The 27,228-nt window shown below is 48.2% G+C and overlaps 1 protein-coding gene across 1 annotated transcript in view; it reads right to left on the bottom strand.

Moving 5' to 3' along the window:
• ITM2A (integral membrane protein 2A) overlaps positions 1 to 26,919 on the bottom strand; it is a 72,820-nt gene extending 45,901 nt beyond the window's left edge. The window contains exon 1 of the mRNA XM_063938415.1: positions 26,805 to 26,919. Within this exon, the coding sequence (XP_063794485.1) occupies positions 26,805 to 26,882 (78 nt within the window). The 5' untranslated portion in view covers positions 26,883 to 26,919. The remainder of the gene's footprint in view (positions 1 to 26,804) is intronic.
• Positions 26,920 to 27,228: the final 309 nt, after the last annotated feature.

Below are 27,228 nucleotides of genomic sequence, written 5' to 3'. Positions count from 1 at the left end.
TCGAATTCCAGCTTGTATCCCTGAGATACCACTTGTAGAACCCAGAGATCCACCTGTGAGCGAACCCACTGGTCGCTGAAGTTCCGGAGACGGGCCACCACCGCACCTGGCTCCACGTGTGGAGCCCCAGCGTCATGCGGTGGACTTAGTGGAAGCAGGGGAGGATTTTTGTTCTTGGGAACTGGCTGTATGGTGCAGCTTTTTCCCTCTACCCCTGCCTCTGGGCAGAAAGGACGCGCATCTAACCCGCTTGCCTTTCTGAGGCCGAAAGGACTGTACTTGATAATACGGTGCTTTCTTAGGCTGTGAGGGAACCTGAGGTAAAAAAGTCGACTTCCCAGCTGTTGCTGTGGATACGAGGTCCGAAAGACCGTCCCCAAACAATTCCTCACCCTTATAAGGCAAAATTTCCATGTGCCTTTTAGAATCAGCATCACCCGTCCACTGCCGAGTCCATAATACTCTCCTGGCAGAAATGGACATCGCATTAATTCTAGATGCCAGCCGGCAAATGTCCCTCTGTGCATCTCTCATATATAAGACTACGTCTTTAATATGCTCTATGGTTAGCAATATAGTGTCCCTGTCAAGGGAATCAATGTTATCAGACAGGGAATCAGACCACACTGCTGCAGCACTGCACATCCATGCTGAAGCAATAGCAGGTCTCAGTATAGTACCTGAGTGTGTATACACAGACTTCAGGATAGCCTCCTGCTTTCTATCTGCAGGCTCCTTTAAGGCGGCCGTATCCTGAGACGGCAGTGCCACCTTTTTTGATAAGCGTGTGAGCGCCTTGTCCACCTTAGGGGATGTCTCCAAGCGTAACCTATCCGTTGGCGGGAAAGGGTACGCCATTAGTAACCGCTTAGAAATTACTAGTTTCTTATCTGGGGAACCCCACGCTTCTTCACACAATTCGTTTAACTCATCAGATGGGGGAAAAGTCACTGGCTGCTTTTTCTCCCCAAACATAATACCCTTTTTTGTGGTAACCGGGTTAATGTCAGAAATGTGCAACACATTTTTCATTGCCGTAATCATGCATCGGATGGCCCTAGTGGATTGTATATTTGTCTCATCCTCGTCGACACTGGAGTCAGACTCCGTGTCGACATCTGTGTCTGCCATCTGAGGTAGCGGGCGTTTTTGAGCCCGACGGCCTCTGAGATGCCTGGGCAGGCGCGGGCTGAGATGCCGGCTGTCCCAAAGCTGCGTCATCGAACCTTTTATGTAAGGAGTTGACACTGTCGGTTAATACCTTCCACATATCCATCCACTCAGGTGTCGGCCCCGCAGGGGGCGACATCACACTTATCGGCACCTGCTCCGCCTCCACATAAGCATCCTCATCAAACATGTCGACACAGCCGTACCGACACACCGCACACACACACAGGGAATGCTCTGACTGAGGACAGGACCCCACAAAGCCCTTTGGGAAGACAGAGAGAGAGTATGCCAGCACACACCACAGCGCTATATAATCAGGGATTTACACTAACAAAAGCGATTTTCCCTATAGCTGCTTTTATATATAGTTTTGCGCCTAAATTTAGTGCCACCCCTCTCTTTTTTACCCTTGATGTCTGGAAACTGCAGTGGAGAGCCTGGGGAGCTGTCTTCCAGCGGAGCTGTGAAGAGAAAATGGCGCCGGTGTGCTGAGGAAGATAGCCCCGCCCCCTTCTCGGCGGGCTTCTCCCGCTTTTTTATCTGTATAATGGCGGGGGATTATGCACATATACAGCTTAAAAGCTGTATTATGTGTCAATTAGCCATGTAAGGTACTCTAATTGCTGCCCAGGGCGCCCCCCCCAAGCGCCCTGCACCCATCAGTGACCGGAGTGTGTGGTGTGCATAGGGAGCAATGGCGCACAGCTGCAGTGCTGTGCGCTACCTTAATGAAGACCGAAGTCTTCAGCCGCCGATTTCCTCCGGTTTCTTCCGTCTTCTGGCTCTGCAAGGGGGACGGCGGCGCAGCTCCGGGAACGGACGAACGAAGTCGGGCCCTGTGTTCGATCCCTCTGGAGCTAATGGTGTCCAGTAGCCTAAGAAGCGCAACCTAGCCGCAGTTAGTAGGTTTGCTTCTCTCCCCTAAGTCCCACGTAGCAGTGAGTCTGTTGCCAGCAGATCTCACTGAAAGTAAAAAACCTAATACTTTTCTTTCTAGGAAGCTCAGGAGAGCCCCTAGAGTGCATCCAGCTCTGGCCGGGCACAGATTCTAACTGAGGTCTGGAGGAGGGGCATAGAGGGAGGAGCCAGTGCACACCAGATGTAGTACCTAATCTTTCTTTAGAGTGCCCAGTCTTCTGCGGAGCCCGTCTATTCCCCATGGTCCTTACGGAGTACCCAGCATCCACTAGGACGTCAGAGAAACACATTATATATAGAGGGGGGGTCATACATTATACACAGGGGGAGTGATATGACACATTATACACAGGGAGGTGGGTAACATTATATATAGAGGGGGGTCATACATTATACACAGGGGGAGTGATATGACACATTATACACAGGGAGGTGGGTAACATATATAGAGGGGGGTCATGCATTATACACAGGGGGAGTGATATGACACATACACAGGGAGGTGGGTAACATTATATATAGAGGGGGGTCATACATTATACACAGGGGGGAGTGGTATGACACATTATACACAGGGAGGTGGGTAACATTATATATAGAGGGGGGTCATACATTATACACAGGGGGAGTGATATGACACATTATACACAGGGAGGTGGGTAACACATTATATATAGAGGGGGGTCATATATTATACACAGGGGGAGTGGTATGACACATTATACACAGGGAGGGGGGGTCATACATTATACAAAGGGGGGAGTGGTATGACACATTATACACAGGGAGGTGAGTAACACATTATATATAGAGAGGGGTCATACATTATACACAGGGGGAGTGATATGACACATTATACACAGGGAGGTGGGTAACATTATATATAGAGGGGGGTCATACATTATACACAGGGGGAGTGATATGACACATACACAGGGAGGTGGGTAACATTATATATAGAGGGGGGTTATATATTATACACAGGGGGGAGTGGTATGACACATTATACACAGGGAGGTGGGTAACATTATATATAGAGGGGGGTCATACATTATACACAGGGGGAGTGATATGACACATTATACACAGGGAGGTGGGTAACACATTATATATAGAGGGGGGTCATATATTATACACAGGGGGAGTGGTATGACACATTATACACAGGGAGGGGGGGTCATACATTATACAAAGGGGGGAGTGGTATGACACATTATACACAGGGAGGTGAGTAACACATTATATATAGAGAGGGGTCATACATTATACACAGGGGGAGTGATATGACACATTATACACAGGGAGGTGGGTAACATTATATATAGAGGGGGGTCATACATTATACACAGGGGGAGTGATATGACACATACACAGGGAGGTGGGTAACATTATATATAGAGGGGGGTTATATATTATACACAGGGGGGAGTGGTATGACACATTATACACAGGGAGGTGGGTAACATTATATATAGAGGGGGGTCATACATTATACACAGGGGGAGTGATATGACACATTATACACAGGGAGGTGGGTAACATTATATATAGAGGGGGGTCATACATTATACACAGGGAGGTGGGTAACATTATATATAGAGGGGGACCATACATTATACACAGGGGGAGTGATATGACATTATACACAGGGAGGTGGGTAACATTATATATAGAGGGGGGTCATACATTATACACAGGGGGAGTGATATGACACATTATACACAGGGAGGTGGGTAACACATTATATATAGAGGGGGGTCATACATTATACACAGGGGGGAGTGGTATGACACATTATACACAGGGAGTTGGGTAACATATATAGAGGGGGGTCATACATTATACACAGGGGGGAGTGGTATGACACATTATACACAGGGAGTTGGGTAACATTATATATAGAGGGGGGTCATACATTATACACAGGGGGAGTGATATGACATTATACACAGGGAGGTGGGGTAGCACATTATATATAGAGGGGGGTCATACATTATACACAGGGGGAGTGATATGACACATTATACACAGGGAGGTGGGGTAGCACATTATATATAGAGGGGGGTCATACATTATACACAGGGGGAGTGATATGACACATTATACACAGGGAGGTGCGTAGCACATTATATATAGAGGGGGGTCATACATTATACACAGGGAGGTGGGTAGCACATTATATATATGGGTTGGAGATGGGGTAATAGATTATATATACACGGGGGATTACAGTATATATACAGGGGGGAATGATATGACATACACAAGCAGGGGGTTTAACATACAGCAGGGGTAACATATATACAGGGGGCCACACATTATATATAGAGGGTGGAGTCATACATTATGTACGGGGGGGGGGGGGTTACATTATATAAAGGCATGGATGTGTGTGTGGGGGGGGGGGGTCACGCATTATACACAGGGAATTGGGTAACATATATACGGTGGGGGGGGGTGTAATAAATTATATATACAGGCAGGGAAGTAACAGTACATATACGGGGGAGAGGGGGAAATAGACCATATATACAGGGGAGGGGGGTAACAGTATATATACAGTGGGGGGTAATAGAATATATACAGTGGGGAGGGGTAATAGTTTATATATACAGGTGGTGTAACAGTATATATACGGTGTGGGGGTAAGATTATATATACTGGGGGGGAGGGGGGTAACAGTATATATACAGTGGGGGGGTAATAGTTTATATATACAGGGGGTTTAACAGTATATATACAGTGTGGGGGGGTAATAGAATATATAGTGCCGGCATAACGATTCTGCTAGCGCTATATATAATAAGATTTTACTTACCGATAAATCTATTTCTCGGAGTCCGTAGTGGATGCTGGGGTTCCTGAAAGGACCATGGGGAATAGCGGCTCCGCAGGAGACAGGGCACAAAAAGTAAAGCTTTTCCGATCAGGTGGTGTGCACTGGCTCCTCCCCCTATGACCCTCCTCCAGACTCCAGTTAGGTACTGTGCCCGGACGAGCGTACACAATAAGGGAGGATTTTGAATCCCGGGTAAGACTCATACCAGCCACACCAATCACACCGTACAACTTGTGATCTAAACCCAGTTAACAGTATGATAACAGCGGAGCCTCTGAAAGATGGCTTCCTTCAACAATAACCCGAATTAGTTAACAATAACTATGTACAACTTATGCAGATAATCCGCACTTGGGATGGGCGCCCAGCATCCACTACGGACTCAGAGAAATAGATTTATCGGTAAGTAAAATCTTATTTTCTCTATCGTCCTAGTGGATGCTGGGGTTCCTGAAAGGACCATGGGGATTATACCAAAGCTCCCAAACGGGCGGGAGAGTGCGGATGACTCTGCAGCACCGAATGAGAGAACTCCAGGTCCTCCTTAGCCAGAGTATCAAATTTGTAAAATTTTACAAACGTGTTCTCCCCTGACCACGTAGCTGCTCGGCAAAGTTGTAATGCCGAGACCCCTCGGGCAGCCGCCCAAGATGAGCCCACCTTCCTTGTGGAGTGGGCCTTTACAGATTTAGGCTGTGGCAAGCCTGCCACAGAATGTGCAAGTTGGATTGTGCTACAGATCCAACGAGCAATCGTCTGCTTAGACGCAGGAGCACCCATCTTGTTGGGTGCATACAATATAAACAACGAGTCAGATTTTCTGACTCCAGCTGTCCTTGCAATATATATTTTTAATGCTCTGACAACGTCCAGTAACTTGGAGTCCTCCAAGTCACTTGTAGCCGCAGGCACTACAATAGGCTGGTTCAGATGAAATGCTGACACCACCTTAGGGAGAAAATGCGGACGAGTCCGCAGTTCTGCCCTGTCCGAATGGAAAATCAGATATGGGCTTTTGTAAGATAAAGCTGCCAATTCTGACACTCTCCTGGCAGAAGCCAGGGCTAGAAGCATGGTCACTTTCCATGTGAGATATTTCAAATCCACCTTTTTTAGTGGTTCAAACCAATGAGATTTTAGGAAGTCCAAAACCACATTTAGATCCCACGGTGCCACTGGAGGCACCACAGGAGGCTGTATATGCAGCACTCCCTTAACAAAGGTCTGGACTTCAGGGACTGAAGCCAATTCTTTTTGAAAGAAAATCGACAGGGCCGAAATTTGAACCTTAATAGATCCCAATTTGAGACCCATTGACAATCCTGATTGCAGGAAATGTAGGAATCGACCCAGTTGAAATTCCTCCGTCGGAGCACTCCGATCTTCGCACCACGCAACATATTTTCGCCAAATTCGGTGATAATGTTGCACGGTTACTTCCTTCCTTGCTTTAATCAAAGTAGGAATGACTTCTTCCGGCATGCCTCTTTCCTTTAGGATCCGGCGTTCAACCGCCATGCCGTCAAACGCAGCCGCGGTAAGTCTTGAAACAGACAGGGACCCTGCTGAAGCAAGTCCCTCCTTAGAGGTAGAGGCCACGGATCTTCCGTGATCATCTCTTGAAGTTCCGGGTACCAAGTCCTCCTTGGCCAATCCGGAACCACTAGTATCGTTCTTACGCCTCTTTGCCGTATAATTCTCAATACTTTTGGTATGAGAGGCAGAGGAGGAAACACATACACCGACTGGTACACCCAAGGCGTTACCAGCGCGTCCACAGCTATTGCCTGCGGATCTCTTGACCTGGCGCAATACCTGTCCAGTTTTTTGTTGAGGCGAGACGCCATCATGTCCACCATTGGTCTTTCCCAACGGGTTACCAGCATGTGGAAGACTTCTGGATGAAGTCCCCACTCTCCCGGGTGAAGATCGTGTCTGCTGAGGAAGTCTGCTTCCCAGTTGTCCACTCCCGGGATGAACACTGCTGACAGTGCTATCACATGATTCTCTGCCCAGCGAAGAATCCTTGCAGCTTCTGCCATTGCCCTCCTGCTTCTTGTGCCGCCCTGTCTGTTCACATGGGCGACTGCCGTGATGTTGTCCGACTGGATCAATACCGGTTTTCCCTGAAGCAGAGGTTCTGCCTGGTTTAGAGCATTGTATATTGCTCTTAGTTCCAGAATGTTTATGTGAAGAGACGTTTCCAGGCTCGTCCATACTCCCTGGAAGTTTCTTCCTTGTGTGACTGCTCCCCAGCCTCTCAGGCTGGCGTCCGTGGTCACCAGGATCCAATCCTGTATGCCGAATCTGCGGCCCTCCAATAGATGAGCACTCTGCAACCACCACAGAAGAGACACCCTTGTCCTTGGAGACAGGGTTATCCGTAGGTGCATCTGAAGATGCGACCCTGACCATTTGTCCAACAGATCCCTTTGGAAAATTCTTGCGTGGAATCTGCCGAATGGAATCGCTTCGTAAGAAGCCACCATTTTTCCCAGGACTCTTGTGCATTGATGTACAGACACCTTTCCTGGTTTTAGGAGGTTCCTGACAAGCTCGGATAACTCCTTGGCTTTTTCCTCCGGGAGAAAAACCTTTTTCTGAACCGTGTCCAGAATCATCCCTAGGAACAGCAGACGAGTTGTCGGCATTAACTGGGATTTTGGAATATTCAGAATCCACCCGTGCTGTTTTAGCACTTCTTGAGACAGTGCTAATCCCATCTCTAGCTGTTCTCTGGACCTCGCCCTTATTAGGAGATCGTCCAAGTATGGGATAATTAATACGCCTTTTCTTCGAAGAAGAATCATCATCTCGGCCATTACCTTTGTAAAGATCCGAGGTGCCGTGGACAATCCGAACGGCAGCGTCTGAAACTGATAGCGACAGTTTTGTACAACGAACCTGAGGTACCCCTGGTGTGAGGGGTAAATTGGAACGTGGAGATACGCATCCTTGATGTCCAAGGATACCATAAAGTCCCCCTCTTCCAGGTTCGCTATCACTGCTCTGAGTGACTCCATTTTGAACTTGAACTTCTTTATGTACAGGTTCAAGGACTTCAGATTTAGAATAGGCCTTACCGAGCCATCCGGCTTCGGTACCACAAAAAGAGTGGAATAATACCCCTTCCCTTGTTGCAGAAGAGGTACCTTGACTATCACCTGCTGAGAGTACAGCTTGTGAATGGCTTCCAACACCGTCTCCCTTTCGGAGGGGGACGTTGGTAAAGCAGACCTCAGGAAACGGCGAGGTGGATCTGTCTCTAATTCCAACCTGTATCCCTGAGATATTATCTGCAGGATCCAGGGATCTACTTGCGAGTGAGCCCACTGCGCGCTGTAATTTTTGAGACGACCGCCCACCGTCCCCGAGTCCGCTTGAGAAGCCCCAGCGTCATGCTGAGGCTTTTGTAGAAGCCGGGGAGGGCTTCTGATCCTGGGAAGGAGCTGCGTGTTGCTGTCTCTTCCCTCGACCTTTGCCTCGTGGCAAATATGAATAGCCCTTTGCTCTCTTATTTTTAAAGGAACGAAAGGGCTGCGGTTGAAAAGTCGGTGCCTTTTTCTGTTGGGGAGTGACTTGAGGTAGAAAGGTGGATTTCCCGGCTGTAGCCGTGGCCACCAAATCTGATAGACCGACTCCAAATAACTCCTCCCCCTTATACGGCAAAACTTCCATATGCCGTTTTGAATCCGCATCGCCTGTCCACTGTCGCGTCCATAAAGCTCTTCTGGCCGAAATGGACATAGCACTTACCCGTGATGCCAGTGTGCATATATCCCTCTGTGCATCACGCATATAAAGAAATGCATCCTTTATTTGTTCTAACGACAGTAAAATATTGTCCCTGTCCAGGGTATCAATATTTTCAATCAGGGATTCTGACCAAACTACCCCCGCACTGCCCATCCAGGCAGTTGCTACAGCTGGTCGTAGTATAACACCTGCATGTGTGTATATACTTTTTTGGATATTTTCCATCCTCCTATCTGATGGATCTTTAAGTGCGGCCGTCTCAGGAGAGGGTAACGCCACTTGTTTAGATAAGCGTGTTAGCGCCTTGTCCACCCTAGGAGGTGTTTCCCAGCGCTCCCTAACCTCTGGCGGGAAAGGGTATAATGCCAATAATTTCTTTGAAATTATCAGCTTTTTATCAGGGGCAACCCACGCTTCATTACACACGTCATTTAGTTCTTCTGATTCAGGAAAAACTATAGGTAGTTTTTTCATACCCCACATAATACCCTGTTTAGTGGTACCTGTAGTATCAGCTAAATGTAACGCCTCCTTCATTGCCAAAATCATATAACGTGTGGCCCTACTGGAAAATACGGTTGATTCGTCACCGTCACCACTGGAGTCATCGCCTGTGTCTGGGTCTGTGTCGACCGACTGAGGCAAAGGGCGTTTCACAGCCCCTGACGGTGTTTGAGTCGCCTGGACAGGCACTAATTGATTGTCCGGCCGTCTCATGTCGTCAAACGACTGCTTTAGCGTGTTGACACTATCCCGTAGTTCCATAAATAAAGGCATCCATTCTGGTGTCGACCCCCTAGGAGGTGACATCCCCATATTTGGCAATTGCTCCGCCTCCACACCAATATCGTCCTCATACATGTCGACACACACGTACCGACACACAGCAGACACACAGGGAATGCTCCTAATGAAGACAGGACCCACTAGCCCTTTGGGGAGACAGAGGGAGAGTTTGCCAGCACACACCAAAAGCGCTATATATATATCAGGGATAGCCTTATAATAAGTGCTCCCCTATAGCTGCTTTGTTATATAAAAATATCGCCATAAATTTGCCCCCCCTCTCTGTTTTACCCTGTTTCTGTAGTGCAGTGCAGGGGAGAGACCTGGGAGCCGTCCTGACCAGCGGAGCTGTGAGAGGAAATGGCGCCGTGTGCTGAGGAGATAGGCCCCGCCCCTTTTCCGGCGGGCTCGTCTCCCGCTATTTTGAGAAATCAGGCAGGGGTTAAATATCTCCATATAGCCTCTAGGGCTATATGTGAGGTATTTTTAGCCTTTATAGGTACTCATTTTGCCTCCCAGGGCGCCCCCCTCCCAGCGCCCTGCACCCTCAGTGACTGCCGTGTGAAGTGTGCTGAGAGGAAAATGGCGCACAGCTGCAGTGCTGTGCGCTACCTTTAGAAGACTGCAGGAGTCTTCAGCCGCCGATTCTGGACCTCTTCTGTCTTCAGCATCTGCAAGGGGGCCGGCGGCGCGGCTCCGGTGACCATCCAGGCTGTACCTGTGATTGTCCCTCTGGAGCTTGATGTCCAGTAGCCAAGAAGCCAATCCATCCTGCACGCAGGTGAGTTGACTCCTTCTCCCCTCAGTCCCTCGCTGCAGTGATCCTGTTGCCAGCAGGAATCACTGTAACATAAAAAACCTAGCTAAACTTTCTCTAAGCAGCTCTTTAGGAGAGCCACCTAGATTGCACCCTTCTCGGCCGGGCACAAAAATCTAACTGGAGTCTGGAGGAGGGTCATAGGGGGAGGAGCCAGTGCACACCACCTGATCGGAAAAGCTTTACTTTTTGTGCCCTGTCTCCTGCGGAGCCGCTATTCCCCATGGTCCTTTCAGGAACCCCAGCATCCACTAGGACGATAGAGAAATATATATATATATATATATATATATATATATATACACACACACACACACACACAGGTTGGGTATCCAATATCCGAAATACGGAATATTCCGAAATAAGGACTTTTTTGAGTGAGATAGTGAAACCTTTATTTTCTGATGGCTCAATGTACACAAACTTTGTTTAATACACAAAGTTATTAAAAATATTGTATTAAATGACATTCAGGCTGTGTGTATAAGGTGTATATGTAACAAATGCATTCTGAGCTTAGACTTGGGCCCCAGCACCATGATATCTCATTATGGTATGCAATTATTCCAAAATACGGAAAAATCCCATATCCAAAATACCTCTGGTCCCAAGCATTTTGGATAAGGGATACTCAACCTGTGTGTATGTATGTATGTATGTATGTATGTATGTATGTATGTATGTATATATATATAGGGAGGTATATAATAGGATTTTAATTACCTACCGGTAAATCCTTTTCTCGTAGTCCGTAGAGGATGCTGGGGTCCATATTAGTACCATGGGGTATAGATGGGTCCACCAGGAGCCATTGGTACTTTAAGAGTTTGAGTGTGTGGGCTGGTTCCTCCCTCTATGCCCCTCCTACCAGACTCAGTCTAGAAACTGTGCCCGAGGAGACAACATACTTCGAGATAAGGAATTACACAGATAGTGCCGAGATTCATACCGGCTCACACAACAGGCAAATCCGGCCAACATGCCGGAACAACTCAGCAACAGCTGAAACAGTAAATAACGCAGAACTTACCTAGGAACCAGGTAGTACTGAACTAAATAACCCCTGCAGGAAAACGAAGCACTGGGCGGGCGCCCAGCATCCTCTACAGACTACGAGAAAAGGATTTACTGGTAGGTAATTAAAATCCTATTTTCTCTTACGTCCTAGAGGATGCTGGGGTCCATATTAGTATCATGGGGATGTACCAAAGCTCCCAGAACGGGAGGGAGAGGGCGGAGGCTCCTGCAGAACTGCTTGACCAAACTTGAGGTCCTCAGAGGCCAAAGTATCGAACATGTAAAACTTAGCAAACGTGTTCGACCCCGACCAAGTAGCTGCTCTGCAAAGCTGTAAGGCCGAGACACCCCGGGCAGCTCCCAGGAAGACCCCACCTTACGAGTAGAGTGGGCCTTAACAGATTTTGGACACAGCAATCCTGCCGTAGAATATGCATGCTGGATGGTGAACCTGATCCAGCGAGAAATCGTCTTAGAAGCAGGACACCCAATTTTCTTGGGATTATACAGGAAAAACAGAGAGTCCGATTTTGTGTGACGAGCAGTCCTCTTCACATAGATCTTCAAAGCCCTCACAACATCCAAGGACTTTGATGAAATTGAGTCCGTAGCCACTGGCACCACAATAGGTTGGTTGATATGAAAAGCCGACAACCTTCGGAAGGAACTGTGGACGCGTCTTGAGTTCCGCCCTATCTTAATGGAAGACCAGATAGGGACTTTTACAGGACAAAGCTCCCAATTCCGACACACGTCGCGCAGAAGCTAAGGCCAACAAAGTGACCGCCTTCCACGTGAGAAACTTGACCTCAACCTCCTGTAGAGGCTCAAACCAATCCGACTGCAGGAACTGCAACACCACATCAAGATCCCAGGGTGCCGTTGGCACCACAAAGGGAGGCTGAATGTGCAGAACCCCTTTCAAAAAGGTCTGAACCTCAAGGAGGACAGCCAATTGTTTCTGAAAGAAAATGGACAAAGCTGAGATCTGGACCTTTATGGATCCCAAACGCAGGCCCATATCCACACCTGCTTGCAGGAATACGAGAAACCGTCCAAGTTGAAACTCCACCGCAGGAAACTTCTTGGATTCACACAGACACATTATTTCCAAATTCGATGGTAATGTTTAGACGTTACCCCCTTCCTAGCCTATATCAGGGTAGGAATAACTGCGCTCGGAATACCCTTCCGAGCCAAGATCTGGCGTTCAACCGCCATGCCCTCAAACGTAGCCATGGTAAGTCTTGAGAAGCGAACGGCTCCTGTAGTAGAAGATCCTCCCGAAGAGGCAGAGGCCTGGGATCCTCCAGCAGAAGATCCAGCATATCCGCGTACCAAGCCCTCCTTGGCCAGTCCGGAGCAATGAGGATTGCTAGAACCTTTGTGCTTTTTACAAGCTGTAGAACTCTTGGAATGAGAGGAAGTGGAGGGAACACATACACTGATGGGAACTCCCACAGTGTTACCAGTGCGGCCACTACCTGTGGGTCTCTCGACCTGGAACAGTACCTCCGCAGCTTCTTGTTGAGGCGGGAGGCCATCATGTCTATGTGAGGAACTCACCACCCCCTCCCCCTTTCCCCAAACCGGTTACGTCCTCGAACACCTCCGGGTGGAGGCCCCACTCTCCTGGATGGAGATCGTGTCTGCTGAGGAAGTCCGCTTCCCAGTTGTCCACTCCCGGAATGAAGATTGCGGACATCGCCACTGCGTGCCTTTCTGCCTAGAGGAGGATTCTTGTCCCCTCTGACAGTGCAGCCCTGCTCTTCGTTCCGCCATGTCGGTTTATGTAGGACACTGTGGTCACATTGTCCGACTGCACCTGAACAGCCCGATCCTGTAGAAGGTGTGCTGCTTGCAGAAGACCATTGTATACGGCTCTTAGCTCAGGATGTTTATTGGAAGAAGGGATTCCTGACTTGACCACCTTCCTTGGAAGGTTTCCCCCTGAGTGACTGCTCCCCAACATCTGAGACTTGCATCCGTGGTTAGAAGGATCCAGTCCTGAACCCCGAACCTTCGGCCCTCCAAAAGGTGTGGTAGTTGCAGCCACCAGAGGAGGGAAATCCTTGCCTTCGGCGACAGACGTATCCTCTGGTGCATGTGTAGGTGAGATCCCGACCACTGGTCCAGGAGATCCAGTTGAAAGGACAGAGCATGAAACCTTCCGTACTGCAGAGCCTCGTAGGAGGCCACCATCTTCCCCAGAAGGCGGATGCACCGATGAACCGATACCCGTGCCGACTTCAAGACATCCCGGACCATCGTTTGAATCACCAACTTTTTCTCCACCGGTAGAAACACACTCTGCACCTCCGTGTCGAGGATCATCCCCAGGAAAGACAGACAGCCTCCTTGTCGGCTCCAGATGAGACTTTGAAAGGCTCAGGATCCAACCGTGCTCACTGAGCAGATGCGTCGTGAGAGCAATGGATCTTAACAGCTTCTCCCTGGACGATGCCTTGATCAGCAGATCGTCCAGATATGGAATTATGTTCACCCCCTGCTTGCGGAGAACCATCATCTCTGCCATTAGGTTGGTGAAGACCCTCGGCGCTGTGGAGAGACCGAATGGCAGTGCTTGAAACCGATAGTGATCATCTATTCAGTGCAAACCTGAGATAAGCCTGATGCGGCGACCAAAACGGAATGTGGAGGTACACATCCTTGATGTCCAGGGACACCAGGAACTCCCCCTCCTCCAGTCCTGAGATTACCGCTCTGAGACTCCATTTTGAATTTGAACTCCCTGAGATAAGGGTTTAATGATTTCAAGTTCAGAATTGGCCTGACCGAACCATCCAGCTTCGGTACCACAAAAAGGTTCGAATAGTAACCCTTGTTTAACTGATGAGGTGGCACTGGAACAATGACCTCCGACAGTACCAATTTTCGGATAGTGTCCAGTAAAATAGCTGTCTGCCGGCAAAGCTGGCAAGCCTGATTTGAAGAATCGGTGAGGTGGAAGATTTTGGAACTCCAGCCTGTACCCCCGGGACACAATATCCTGTACCCAGGGATCCAGGCCGGACGACACCCAGACATGGCTGAAATGCCGGAGCCTCGCTCCCACCTGACCGACCTCCAGGCTGCGCGGTCCACCGTCATGCTGAGGACTTTGAGGCACCAGAAGCAGGTTTCTGGTCCTGGGAACCTGCAGGTTTTTTGCATTTGGCACGACCACCTCTAAAGAAGGTGTGAGAGGGCTTGTTCTTTCTAGACCTAGCGGATCGAAAAGACTTTGACGTGTTGGAAGAAAAGGGTTTCTTCGTAGCCGATGCAGCTGAGGGAAGAAAAGGAGACTTACCCTTGGTAGTCGTGTCAATCCACGCATCTAGCGGCTCCCCAAAAAGAGCCTGCCCTGTGTAGGGTAGGTTCTCCACACTTTTCCTGGATTCCGCGTCCACAGACCATTGGCACAGCCAGAGACCCCTGCGAGCCGAGACTGACATGGAGGAGATCCCCGCAGCCATGGAATCCAGATCCTTCATGGATTCTACCAGAAACCCCGCAGAATCCTGTATGTTACGTAAAAACAAATCAACGTCACCTTTATCCATTGTAGTCAAGTCCTCCTGCAGAGTGACTGACCACTTGGCTATAGCTTTTGAAATCCATGCACAGGCAATAGTAGGCCGCAGTATCGCCCCTGAAGCCGTGTATATGGATTTGAGCGTAGCATCCACCTTGCGATCCGCTGGGTCTTTCAACGCGGTAGATCCCGGGACAGGTAAGACCACCTGCTTTGACAGCCTGGAGACAGATGCGTCAACAATAGGTGGGGACTCCCATTTTTTTCCTGTCCTCCTCCGGGAAGGGAAAAGCTACCAGAACCCTTTTAGGGATCTGGAATTTTTTCTCCAGGTTTTCCCAGGTTTCTCAAATATAGCATTTAATTCCTTAGATGCCGGGAAGGTGAGAGGGGCCTTCTTATTGTCAGTGAAAAAGGCCTCCTCTACCTGCTCAGGAGGTGTGTCAGAAATATTCAACACATCCCTGATAGCCTCTTTCATCAACTGCACCCCTTTAGCAAGTGATGCCATCCCCCGCAACACATCCCCGTCACCGTCTGCTGTGTCAGAATCGGTATCCGTGTCATCTTGCGTAATTTGGGCAAGAGCACGTTTTTGAGAGAGTACCGCATGGGGGCCCGAGAGGACAGAACCGGACCATACTGCCATAGAGGACTGCAATACTCAGTCTGAGCAACCCTCTCCGAAATCAGAGAAATAACCCCCTTAATAGAGGCAAACCACTCCGGTTCTATAGCCGGGATCTGTGCTACAACAGTGCAATCCTGATTACATGGAATGGGATCTTCTTGAGAGGACATATCCTCTGCAGCATATGAGACAGTCTCTAGACATGGTAGTTAGCAAACACACACACCCCACATACACACAGAGTACTGGGCAGACAGTCGTCGCCCCCCCCGCCCCTCCCCCCCCCGCCCCCCAGAATGGCAGAGAGAGACAGGGAGTGGAGCCAACCCACATACAGCGCTATATAGGTATAGGGAGACCCCTTGTCAGCGCTGACTGTGTCCCTTAATAGGTGACGCAGTCTATACACAGCCTCCCCCCGCTTCTACAACCCCCTGGTACCGTACAGATAGCTAGAGGTGCTCCGGAGGGACTGCTCTTCACAGGTAGCGTGTCTGCAGGCAGGAAACTTGCGCTGAACGCTGCTGGGTCCGCTCTGAGAAGCTCCGCCCCCTTAATGGCGCAGTCTTCCTGCTCTTCCAAGATTATACTGGCCTGAGAATTTTACTGCTGGCTGAGATGCAGAGACCCCGACAGGCTTTGTGGTCAGTAAAGGGTGTAGGCGCCGGCTCAGGGCGCCCCTCACAGCGCCGCACTATGTACCGCTGAGCCCCGGAGCGCAGTTAGTACTGCACTCCTACCCTGATGCTGCCATTTTCACACCGGCTCCCCTCTTGCCAGGGGGCCGATTACTCGCTTGCCACCGATCTTCTGGCTCTGTAAGGGGGTGGCGGCATGCTGCCGGGGTGAGCGATCCCCTGTGGCGGGGAATGATCGATCCTCTCAGGAGCTCAGTGTCCTGTCAGCGGAGACAGTGGCTCAGACCCCGCAGGGCGGACACTACTCCCCCCCTTAGTCCCTCGCTGCAGGGAGACTGTTGCCAGCAGCCTCCCTGTAAAATAAAAAACTCTAAAATAACTTTCTAGAAAAGCTCTGGAGAGCTCCCCTAGCTGTGACCGGCTACTCCGGGCACATTTTCTAAACTGAGTCTGGTAGGAGGGGCATAGAGGGAGGAGCCAGCACAAACTGTTAAACTCTAATGGGCCCTACACACATACCGATCCGCAACCAACGGGTGACCTGGCGGCGGAGGGGGGGGGGGGGGGGGAGTGAAGTTTCTTCACTCCCCCCGTCACCCGGCTCCATAGCACTGCACGCTAATATGGACAATCTCGTCCATATTGGCCTGCATGCATAAGCGACGGGGCACCAACGATAAACAAGTGCGGGGCCGCGCATCGTTAATCGTTGTTGCCTACACACAGAACGACATGAACGAGTTAATGAACAAGAACGTTCATATCATGCAGTGAAATCTGCCAGTATGTAGGGCCCATTAAAGTTGGCTCCTGGTGGACCAGTCTATACCCCATGGTACTAATATGGTCCCCAGCATCCTCTAGGACGTAAGAGAGAGATTATATACCCACGGGGGGAGGGGGGATAATAGATTATATATAATCACCCCGTGTATATATAATCCATTACCCCCCCTGTCTATATATAATCTATTACCCCCCCATCTATATATAATCTATTACCTCCCCCCCTCATGTATATAATAGACAGGGGGGGGAGGGGGTAATAGATTATATATAGAATGTAAGCGCTCACGAGCAGGGCCCTCTTCCCTCATGTGCTTATCCTTTTTCTTACTTTAATAATCTTCAACTGCACCACATCCAGCAGTCTTCTGCCACCTGATACTTATTCCAGTGTCATCTGCTGATGTAACTGTGTATTTACCCTGTACTTGTCCTATACTGTCATCAACTGTAAGTTGCTGTTTTCCTGTTTGATTATTTGTTTATGTACTCTGTAATTGGGCGCTGCGGAACCCTTGTTGCGCCATATAAAGGATAATAAAAATAATAATAATAATAATAGGATTTTGATAACCTACCGGTAAATCCTTTTCTCCTAGTCCGCCGTAGAGGATGCTGGGGACGACATCAAGACCATGGGGTATAGACGGGATCCGCAGGAGACATGGGCACTCTAAAGGCTTTTCATTGGGTGTGAACTGGCTCCTCCCTCTATGCCCCTCCTCCAGACCTCAGTTGTAGGAACTGTGCCCAGGGAGACTTACATTTCGAGGAAAGGAATTACTTAACTAGTGGTGAGATATCTACCAACTCACACCCTCAACCATGCCGCACACATGGCATTCAACATAACACACGCCAACAGGCATGAACTAATTGCAGCAACATGCTGAAACCAAGATAACACAACTTGTGTAACTGTAATAACTAAACTGCAGGTAAAGTACACACTGGGACAGGCGCCCAGCATCCTCTACGGACTAGGAGAAAAGGATTTACCGGTAGGTTATCAAAATCCTATTTTCTCATACGTCCTAGAGGATGCTGGGGATGACATCACGACCATGGGGTCTATACCAAAAGCTCCAGTACGGGCGGGAGAGTGTGGATGACTCTGCAGCACTGATTGACCAAACTTTAGGTCCTCATTGGCCAAGGTGTCAAACTTGTAGAACTTAGCAAATGTGTTTGACCCTGAGCAAGTAGCTGCTCGGCAAAGTTGTAATGCCGAGACCCCCCGGGCAGCCGCCCAGGATGGGCCCACCTTTCTAGTGGAGTGGGCCTTTACCGACGTTGGTAATGGCAATCAAGCCGCAGTATGAGCTTGCTGAATCGTATTTCTAATCCAGCGTGCAATAGTCTGCTTAGAAGCAGGACAGCCAATCTTGTTGTGATCATACAGGACAAACAGAGCCTCTGTTTTCTGTACCCGAGCTGCTCTTGCGACATAATCTTCAAAGCTCTAACTAGTGTTCTTTCTAGGCTGTTTCAGCAGGGTGCTGCACCCTGGCCATTTTTGAAATGTGAAAAAGCACCCTGCCTGATCATAAATCGCCCCCTTGTATACAGAATGCAACAGTCAGAGTGCATGTTACAATGTAGTTGTCTACTCCTTGCCCACCTCTGAAATTGGAAACAATTTCTATACTTGATGAACTGGATGGCAGAGGAGGGACTGCACTGCCGGCATAACACAGCACTCTGATATAGAGGGAAAGAAGCATGTACTGCTTACACTATTTCCTTAGTAGAAGAACAGACTTTTATTTTGTACCTATACTGTATATTTTAACCCTCTGCTTAACTTTTCTGTTTTATAAGACATAAGGATTATAAGTACTTCAGCAGTGGAGGAGACATTTATTATAATCTACTTATGTGTATATACTGTAGCCGTTCTTTCACGAAGACTGGACAAATACAGTATTTTTCTCAGTACAGATGTTGGGTGTTACATGGGTGTCCTGTATGTGTGGGTAAATGATACATTAAGGGGAAAATATATATATATATATATATATATATATATATATATATATATATATATATATATATAAAAACTATAAACATATGCGCTATGCTTCGTGCGCAAAGCGTCCCACCAAAAATGTGCCCTTCAAAATTAAAATGTGCCCTCCTCAGTGATCACCACCCTGCCCTAAAAAATCCTAGAAAGAACACTACGGACCACATCTAGAGACTGTGACTCAGTGAAAGTGTCAGTAGCTACTGGCACCACAATAGGTTGGTTTATGTGGAAGGACGAAACCACCTTTGGGAGAAATTGTTGACGAGTTCTTAACTCTGCCCTATCTTCATGGAGATCAGGTAAGGGCTCTTGTGAGACAAGGCCCCCAACTCAGACACCCGCCTTACGGATGCCAAGGCCAAAAGCATCACCACTTTCCAAGTGAGAAACTTCAATTCTATCTCCTGCAGAGGTTCAAACCAATCTGATTGAAGGAATTGCAACACCACATTAAGGTCCCATGGTGCCACTGGAGGCACACATGGAGGCTGGATGTGCAGAACCCCTTTCACGAACATCTGAACTCCTGGAAAGGAGGCCAATTATTTTTGAAAGAAAACTGATAAGGCCGAAATCTGAACCTTGATTGATCCCAATCTAAGGCCCGCATCCACACCAGCCTGCAGAAAATGGAGAAAACGTCCCAACTCAAGCTCTTCCGTAGGAGACTTCTTGGATTCCCATCAAGACACATTTTCTCCAAATACAGTGGTAATGTTTAGACCAGTGATTTTCAACCTTTTTTTACTCGCGGCACACCGAACAATATTTTAAAATTGCCAAGGCGCACCATCAGTTCCCCACAGAAAAAAACAAACACGCGCATTGGCCCTCATAGTAAAAAAAAATCCACACATACATTGGCCTACACAGGAGAAACAATCACATTGCTCCCCACATAAATCAATCACATTTCTCCCCACATAAATTCTATTGCCCTCCACATGAATTATTCACAATGTTCCCCCATAAATCCTTATACTCCCCACATAAATCCTATTGTTCCCCACAGGAGAAATAAAATAACAAATATTAGCCCCTACCGGTCAGCTGTCCTCCTCCCTGTACCTCACTGGCGGGGGGTTGTTCATAGTGGAGTGCTGAGAATAATGAGCAGTGGGCGGTCGGGCAGGTGTGGATGTGGGTGGGCAAAGAAAGCTTTGTATGCAGGCAGGAACTTGAAGATGTGTATGCAGGTGGGTGGGCTGGCTGGGTGGTGAGACGCGGCGGCTGTGACCTAGGATATCACACCGCCGCATCTTCAAGGCATAGGTCACGACCGGAGCACGACTGATCCTCTAAGAAGAGCCCGGGCCAACAGTTGACTCTGAAGGTGCAGGAAGCTGCTCTGGCTTCGCGGCACACCTTGCAACTGGTCGTGGCACACTAGTGTGCCGTGGCACACTAGTGTGCCACGGCACACTGGTTGAAAAAGCCTGGTTTAGACGTTACTCCTTTCCTGGCCTGAATAAGAGTGGGGATGACTTCCTTAGGAATACCCTTTCGGGCCAGGATCCGACGCTCAAAAGCCATGCCGTCAAAAGTAGCCGCGGTAAGTCTTGATACACACACGGCCCCTGCTGTAGTAGGTCCTCTCGAGGAGGAAGAAGCCAGGGATCTTCTATGAGCAACCCCTGAAGATCTGGATACCAAGCCCTTCTTGGCCAGTCTGGGGCAATGAAGATTGCTCAAACTCTTGTTCTTATTATTTTGAGAACTTTTGGAATCAGTGGAAGTGGAGGGAAAACATATACCGACCGAAACACCCACTGGGTCACCAGTGCATTCCCTGCTATTGCTTGAGGGTCTCTCGACCTGGAACAATATCTCTGAAGCTTCTTGTCTAGACAAGATGCCATCATGTCTACTTGAGGAACTCCCCAAAGACTTGTCACCTCTGCAAAGACTTCTTGGTGGAGGCCCCACTCTCCTGGATGGAGATCGTGTCTGCTGAGGAAGTCTGCTTCCCAGTTATCCACTTCCGGAATGAAAATTGCTGACAGAGCTCTAACGTGTCTTTCTGCCCAGAGGAGAATCCTGGTCACCTCTGCCATTGCCGCTCTGCTTTTCGTTCCGCCTTGCCTGTTTATGTACGCGACTGCTGTTACATTGTCCGACTGGATCTGCACGGGATCTTGAAGATGTACCGCTTGTAGAAGGCCGTTGTAAATGGCTCTCAATTCCAGAACGTTTATGTGAAGGCAGGCTTCCTGACTTGAACATTTTCCTTTGAAGCTTTCCCCCTGTGCGACAGCTCCCCAGCCTCGGAGACTTGCATCCGTGGTTATTAGGACCCAGTCATAAATCCCAAACCTGCGTCCCTCTAGTACAGGCATTCCCAACCACGGTCCTCAAGGCACACTAACAGTGCAGGTTTTAGTGATATCCAGGCTTCAGCACAGGTGACTTAATTAGTAGCTCAGTTATTTTGATTTAACCATCTGTGCTGCAGCCTGGATATCACTAAAACCTGCACTGTTGGTGTGCCTTGAGGACCGTGGTTGGGAATGCCTGCTCTAGTAGGTGAGAACTGTGTAGCCACCACAAGAGCGAAATCCTGGCTTTGGGGGGACAGGATTATTTTCCGGTGCATGTGTAGGTGGGATCCGGCCCACTTGTCCAACAGGTCCCACTGGAATACTCTGGCATGAAATCGGCCAAACAGTATGGCCTCGTAGGCCACTACGATTTTCCCCAACAACCGAATGCATTGATGGATCGACACCCTTGTTGGTTTCAATATTTGTTTGACCATTTTCTGGTATTCCAGAGCCTTTTCCACTGGAATAAATACTGTCCATACTTCTGTGTCCAGTATCATCCCCAGAAAGGACAATCTTGTCGTCGGTTCCAACTGCGACTTTGGAAAATTCATGATCCAACCGTGTTGTTGGAGTATTGATAGGGAGAGTGCGATGTTCTGCGCCAACTGTTCCCTGGATCTCACTTTTAATCAGGAGATCGTCCAGATAAGGAATTATATTGACTCCATTTTAACGAAGGAGGACCATCATCTCCGCCATCACCTTGGTGAATACCCTCGGTGCCGTGGAGAGACCGAACGGCAACGTCTGAAACTGGTAATGGCAATCCTGTACTGCGAATCTCAGATAAGCTTGGTGAGGAGGATAAATGGGAACATGCAAGTAAGCATCTTTTATGTCTACTGACACCATGAAGTCCCCCTCCTCCAGACTGGAAGTCACTACCCTCAGGGATTCCATCTTGAACTTGAACCTTTTCAGGTAGAGATTCAAATTTTTCAGGTTTAAAATCGGTCTGACCGAGCCGTCCGGCTTCGGAACTAAAAAAAAGAGACTTGAATAAAAACCTTCTCCTTGCTGTGACAAGGGTACCAGGACAATGACCTGATCCTGACATCATTTTTGAATTGCCATTGTTACTGCCTCTCTTCCCGGAAGAGAAGCTGGCAAGGTCGATTTGAAAAATCGGCATGGGGGGACGTCTTGAAACTCTAGTTTGTACCCATGGGACACTATTTGTAAGACCCATTGGTCCAGTCCAGATTGAATCCAGATTTGGCTGAAAAGTTTCAGATGTGCTCCCACCCGAGCGGACTCCCGCAAGGGAGCCCCAGCGTCATGCTGCAGATTTGGCAGAAGCAGGGGTAGTCAGGAGATGCAGCGGATTTCTTTCCTTTTCCCCTTCCTGCAAAAAAAGGGGGAACCTTTGGCCTTTTTGTATTTGTTGGGCCGAAAGGACTGCATGTGAGAGTGATGTCTTTTTCGCCGGTGTAGGAGCATAAGGCAAGAATGTCGACTTACCTGCGGTAGCCGCCGAGACTAACGCATCCAGCCCATCACCAAACAAGGCCTCACCTTTATACGGGAGAGCCTCCATACTTCTTTTGGAATCTGCATCAGCATTCCACTGGCGAATCCACAACGCCCTCCGAGCCGATACTGCCATGGTAGCGGTTCTTGATACCAAGAGACCAATATATTTCATGGTTTCTAGTACGTACGCAGCAGCGTCTTTGATATGACCTAACGTTATGAGTATCTCGTCTCCATCTATTGTGTCAATGTCTAATGACAAGTTTTCTGACCACTTTTCAATAGCACTACTCACCCACTCACAGACAGTGGTAGGCCTGAGTAGTGTCCCATTGGCCACATGAATAGATTACCTCACTCACTTGCGGTCTCGCGGCTCCTTAAGTGAAGCCATTCCAGGCGCAGGGAGAAACACCTTTTCTGGAAAAAGGTAAGCTGCCTGATATCCTTTTGGGAATCAGAAATTTCTTTTCAGGTTAAATCAGACCTGAGGTGGAGGGAAAATGACATTACTTCTTTACTAAAGTAAACCCTCTCCTTGTGGTAAAAGCGGGGGCTTTGTAACTTCTAACACCTCATTTATAGCTAAAACATGTTTTGAATGCTTTTTTGCTAACTTAGGACCTATTCCCCTGGAATCACTAGTGTCAACACAGGAATCAGAGTCCGTGTCGGTATCAGTTTGTACTACTTGTGCAAATTTGTATGTGACCCAGAAAGGTCCCTGTGGATGAAAGGCAGAACTATTAAAAATCACATCTTCAACAGATTATTTTCATTTTCTGTATGAGATTCAGTCCAACCTCTTACTGATATGATTCACACTATCATGTAACCTTTCACCCAGTCAGGCTCTTGGTGTCATATTACACCTCTGTGTCCCTAACATGTCTCCACAGAGTTCCCGGCCACAGACATGTCACACACACGCACAACCACACCACAGACACTCCGGGACTTATAGGGGACAGACCCACAGTAAAATCTGTCAGAGGGACACAGATAGGATTTTGCCAGTTCACAACCCAACGCCAGTAACACAATATGCCCACTGACATTCAGCGCTTTTATAATGTTAATCACACAATTATATAGCACCAAATTCACTGTGCCCCCCCCCCCCCTGTTTTGCACCCTGATACTTGTTCAGTAGTGGAGGAGGACCAGTGTTGTCTCTGCAGCCTGAGGAGAGAGAGAAAATGGCACTGAGCAGTGTGCTGACTGACTGAGGAGGAAGCTCCACTCTTCAATGGTGTGTTTCTCCTCAGCTTTTATGAGGTCATTTTTTATACTGGCGGGGGTAGGACTGTGCCTCAGCAACTTATGCCCCTTATTTATGCCAGTTTCCATAGGTTTCATGCTGCCCAGGGCGCCCCCCACCCCTGCACCCTGCAGTGCCTGTGTATGTGTGGGCAACATGGCGCGCTGCGCTCCCGCCAGCCGCGCGGTAACTTTAGCCGTCACTTTCTTAATTGAAGATCTGTCTTCTAACACTCACCTGTCTTCTGACTTCTGGCTCTGTGAGGGGGGTGACGGCGGGCTGTGGGAGTGAGCATCTAGGCATGGCTAGCGTTCAGTACCCTTCAGGAGCTAATGGTGTCCTGTCAGCCAGAAGCAGAGCCATGAAACTCTTCAGGAAGTTGGTTCCTACTTCTGCCCCCTCAGTCCCACGAAGCAGGGAGACTGTTGCCAGCAGATCTCCCTGAAAATAAAAAACCTACCTTAAGTCTTTTCAGAGAAACTCAGTAGAGCTCCCCTGCAGTGCACCCAGTCTGCCTGGGCACATTTCTAAAACTGAGGTCTGGAGGAGGGGCATAGAGGGAGGAGCCAGTTCACACCCAATGAAAACTCCTAGAGTGCCCATGTCTCCTGCGGATCCCGTCTATACCCCATTGATGTCATCCCCAGCATCCTCTAGGACGTATGAGAAAGATTACATATACACGGGGGGTAATTGATTATATATACACACAGGGGGGGGTAATATATAGATACACAGGGGGGGTAATAGATTATAGATACACAGGGGGGGGTAATAGATTATAGATACACAGGGGGGGGGGGGTAATAGATTATAGATACACAGGGGGGGGGGGGTAATAGATTATAGATACACAGGGGGGGTAATATATTATAGATACACAGGGGCGGGAGGGTTATTAGTTTATAGATACACAGGGGGGGGGTAATGGATTAAGATACACGGGGGGGTAATACATTATAGATACACAGGGGGGGTAATACATTATAGATACACAGGGGGGGGTAATAGATTATAGATACACAGGGGGGGGTAATAGATTATAGATACACAGGGGGGGGGGTAATAGATTATAGATACACAGGGGGGGGGTAATAGATTATAGATACACAGGGGGGGTAATAGATTATAGATACACAGGGGGGGTAATAGATTATAGATACACAGGGGGGGTAATAGATTATAGATACACAGGGGGGGGTAATAGATTATAGATACACAGGGGGGGTTTAATAGATTATAGATACACAGGGGGGGGTAATAGATTATAGATACACAGGGGGGGTTTAATAGATTATAGATACACAGGGGGGGGGGGGTAGTAGATTATAGATACACAGGGGGGGTAATAGATTATAGATACACAGGGGGGGGTAATAGATTATAGATACACAGGGGGGGTTTAATAGATTATAGATACACAGGGGGGGTTTAATAGATTATAGATACACAGGGGGGGGGGGGGTAATAGATTATAGATACACAGGGGGGGGGTTAATAGATTATAGATACACAGGGGGGGGGGTTAATAGATTATAGATACACAGGGGGGTTAATAGATTATAGATACACAGGGGGGTTAATAGTTTATAGATACACTGGGGGGTTAATAGATTATAGATACACAGGGGGGTTAATAGATTATAGATACACAGGGGGGTTAATAGATCATAGATACACAGGGGGGTTAATAGATTATAGATACACAGGGGGGTTAATAGATTATAGATACACAGGGGGGAGGGGGCAACAGTATATATACAGGGGAATGATAGGACACATTATATACAGGGATGTGGGGTAATAGATTATAGATACACAGGGGGGGGTAATAAATTATAGATACACAGGGGGGGTAATACATTATAGATACACAGGGGGGGTAATACATTATAGATACACAGGGGGGGTAATACATTATAGATACACGGGGGGGGGGGTTAATACATTATAGATACACGGGGGGGGGGTAATAGATTATAGATACACAGGGGGGAGGGGGTAACAGTATATATACAGGGGAATGAAAGGACACATCATATACAGGGATGGGGGGTAATAGATTATATATACACAGAGTGGGATGGGGTAACAGTATATACACAGGGGGGAGGGGGTAACAGTATATATACAGGGGAATGATAGGACATATTATATACAGGGATGGGGGGTAATAGATTATATATACAGAGGGGAGGGGGTAACAGTATATATACAGGGGTATGATATGACACATATACAGGGATGGGGGGTAATAGATTCTATACACACAGAGGGGTAATAGTATTATATATACAGGGGGGAGGGGGTAACAGTATATATATATATATATATATATACACAGGGGTATGATATGACATTATACACAGGGATGGGGGGGTAATAGATTATATATACACAGAGGGGTAATAGTATTATATATACAGGGGGGAGGGGGTAACAGTATATATACAGGGGTATGATATGACACATATACAGTGATGGGGGTAATAGATTCTATATACACAGAGGGGTAATAGTATTATATATACAGGGGGGAGGGGGTAACAGTATATATACAGGGGTATGATATGACATTATATACAGTGATGGGGGTAATAGATTCTATATACACAGTGGGGTAATAGTATTATATATAGAGGGGGGAGGGGGTAACACAGAGTATATATATATATATATATATATATATATATATATATACTGTGTTACCCCCTCCCCTATATAGGGGTATGATATGACACATTATACACAGGGATGGGAAGGTAATAGATGACACACGGACACAGGCCCCGGATCCCCGGCCTCTCGCTCTCCCGCTCACCGTGTCAGGCACCAGGCACTGCGCGTCCTTGGCCGGGGCCTTGCCGGAGAACGGGGAGCTGAATGCGATGTTCACCATGGCGGCCAATGCTGTGTCTATCCGCTGCCGGGTGACGCAGATCCCTCCGCCTGGCCCCGCCCACCCCACCTGACGTCACCCCGGGGAGGAGCCGCGCCGCTGCTGCTGCTGAACTTCTCCTATACTGTACTGTCCTGCCATATACCGCACTGTACTTATCCTATGCTGCCATATACCACTCTGTCCTGCCATATACCACACTGTACTTATCCTATACTGCACTGTCCTGCCATATACCGCACTGTACTTATCCTATACTGCATTGTCCTGCCATATACCACACTGTACTTATCCTATACTGCACTATGCTGCCATATACCGCACTGTACTTACCCATACTGCACTG

This window comes from Pseudophryne corroboree, chromosome 8 (assembly GCF_028390025.1).
Source record: "Pseudophryne corroboree isolate aPseCor3 chromosome 8, aPseCor3.hap2, whole genome shotgun sequence".
NCBI classification, from domain to species: Eukaryota; Metazoa; Chordata; class Amphibia; order Anura; family Myobatrachidae; genus Pseudophryne; species Pseudophryne corroboree.
This window is presented reverse-complemented; position numbering and strand designations above follow the sequence as displayed.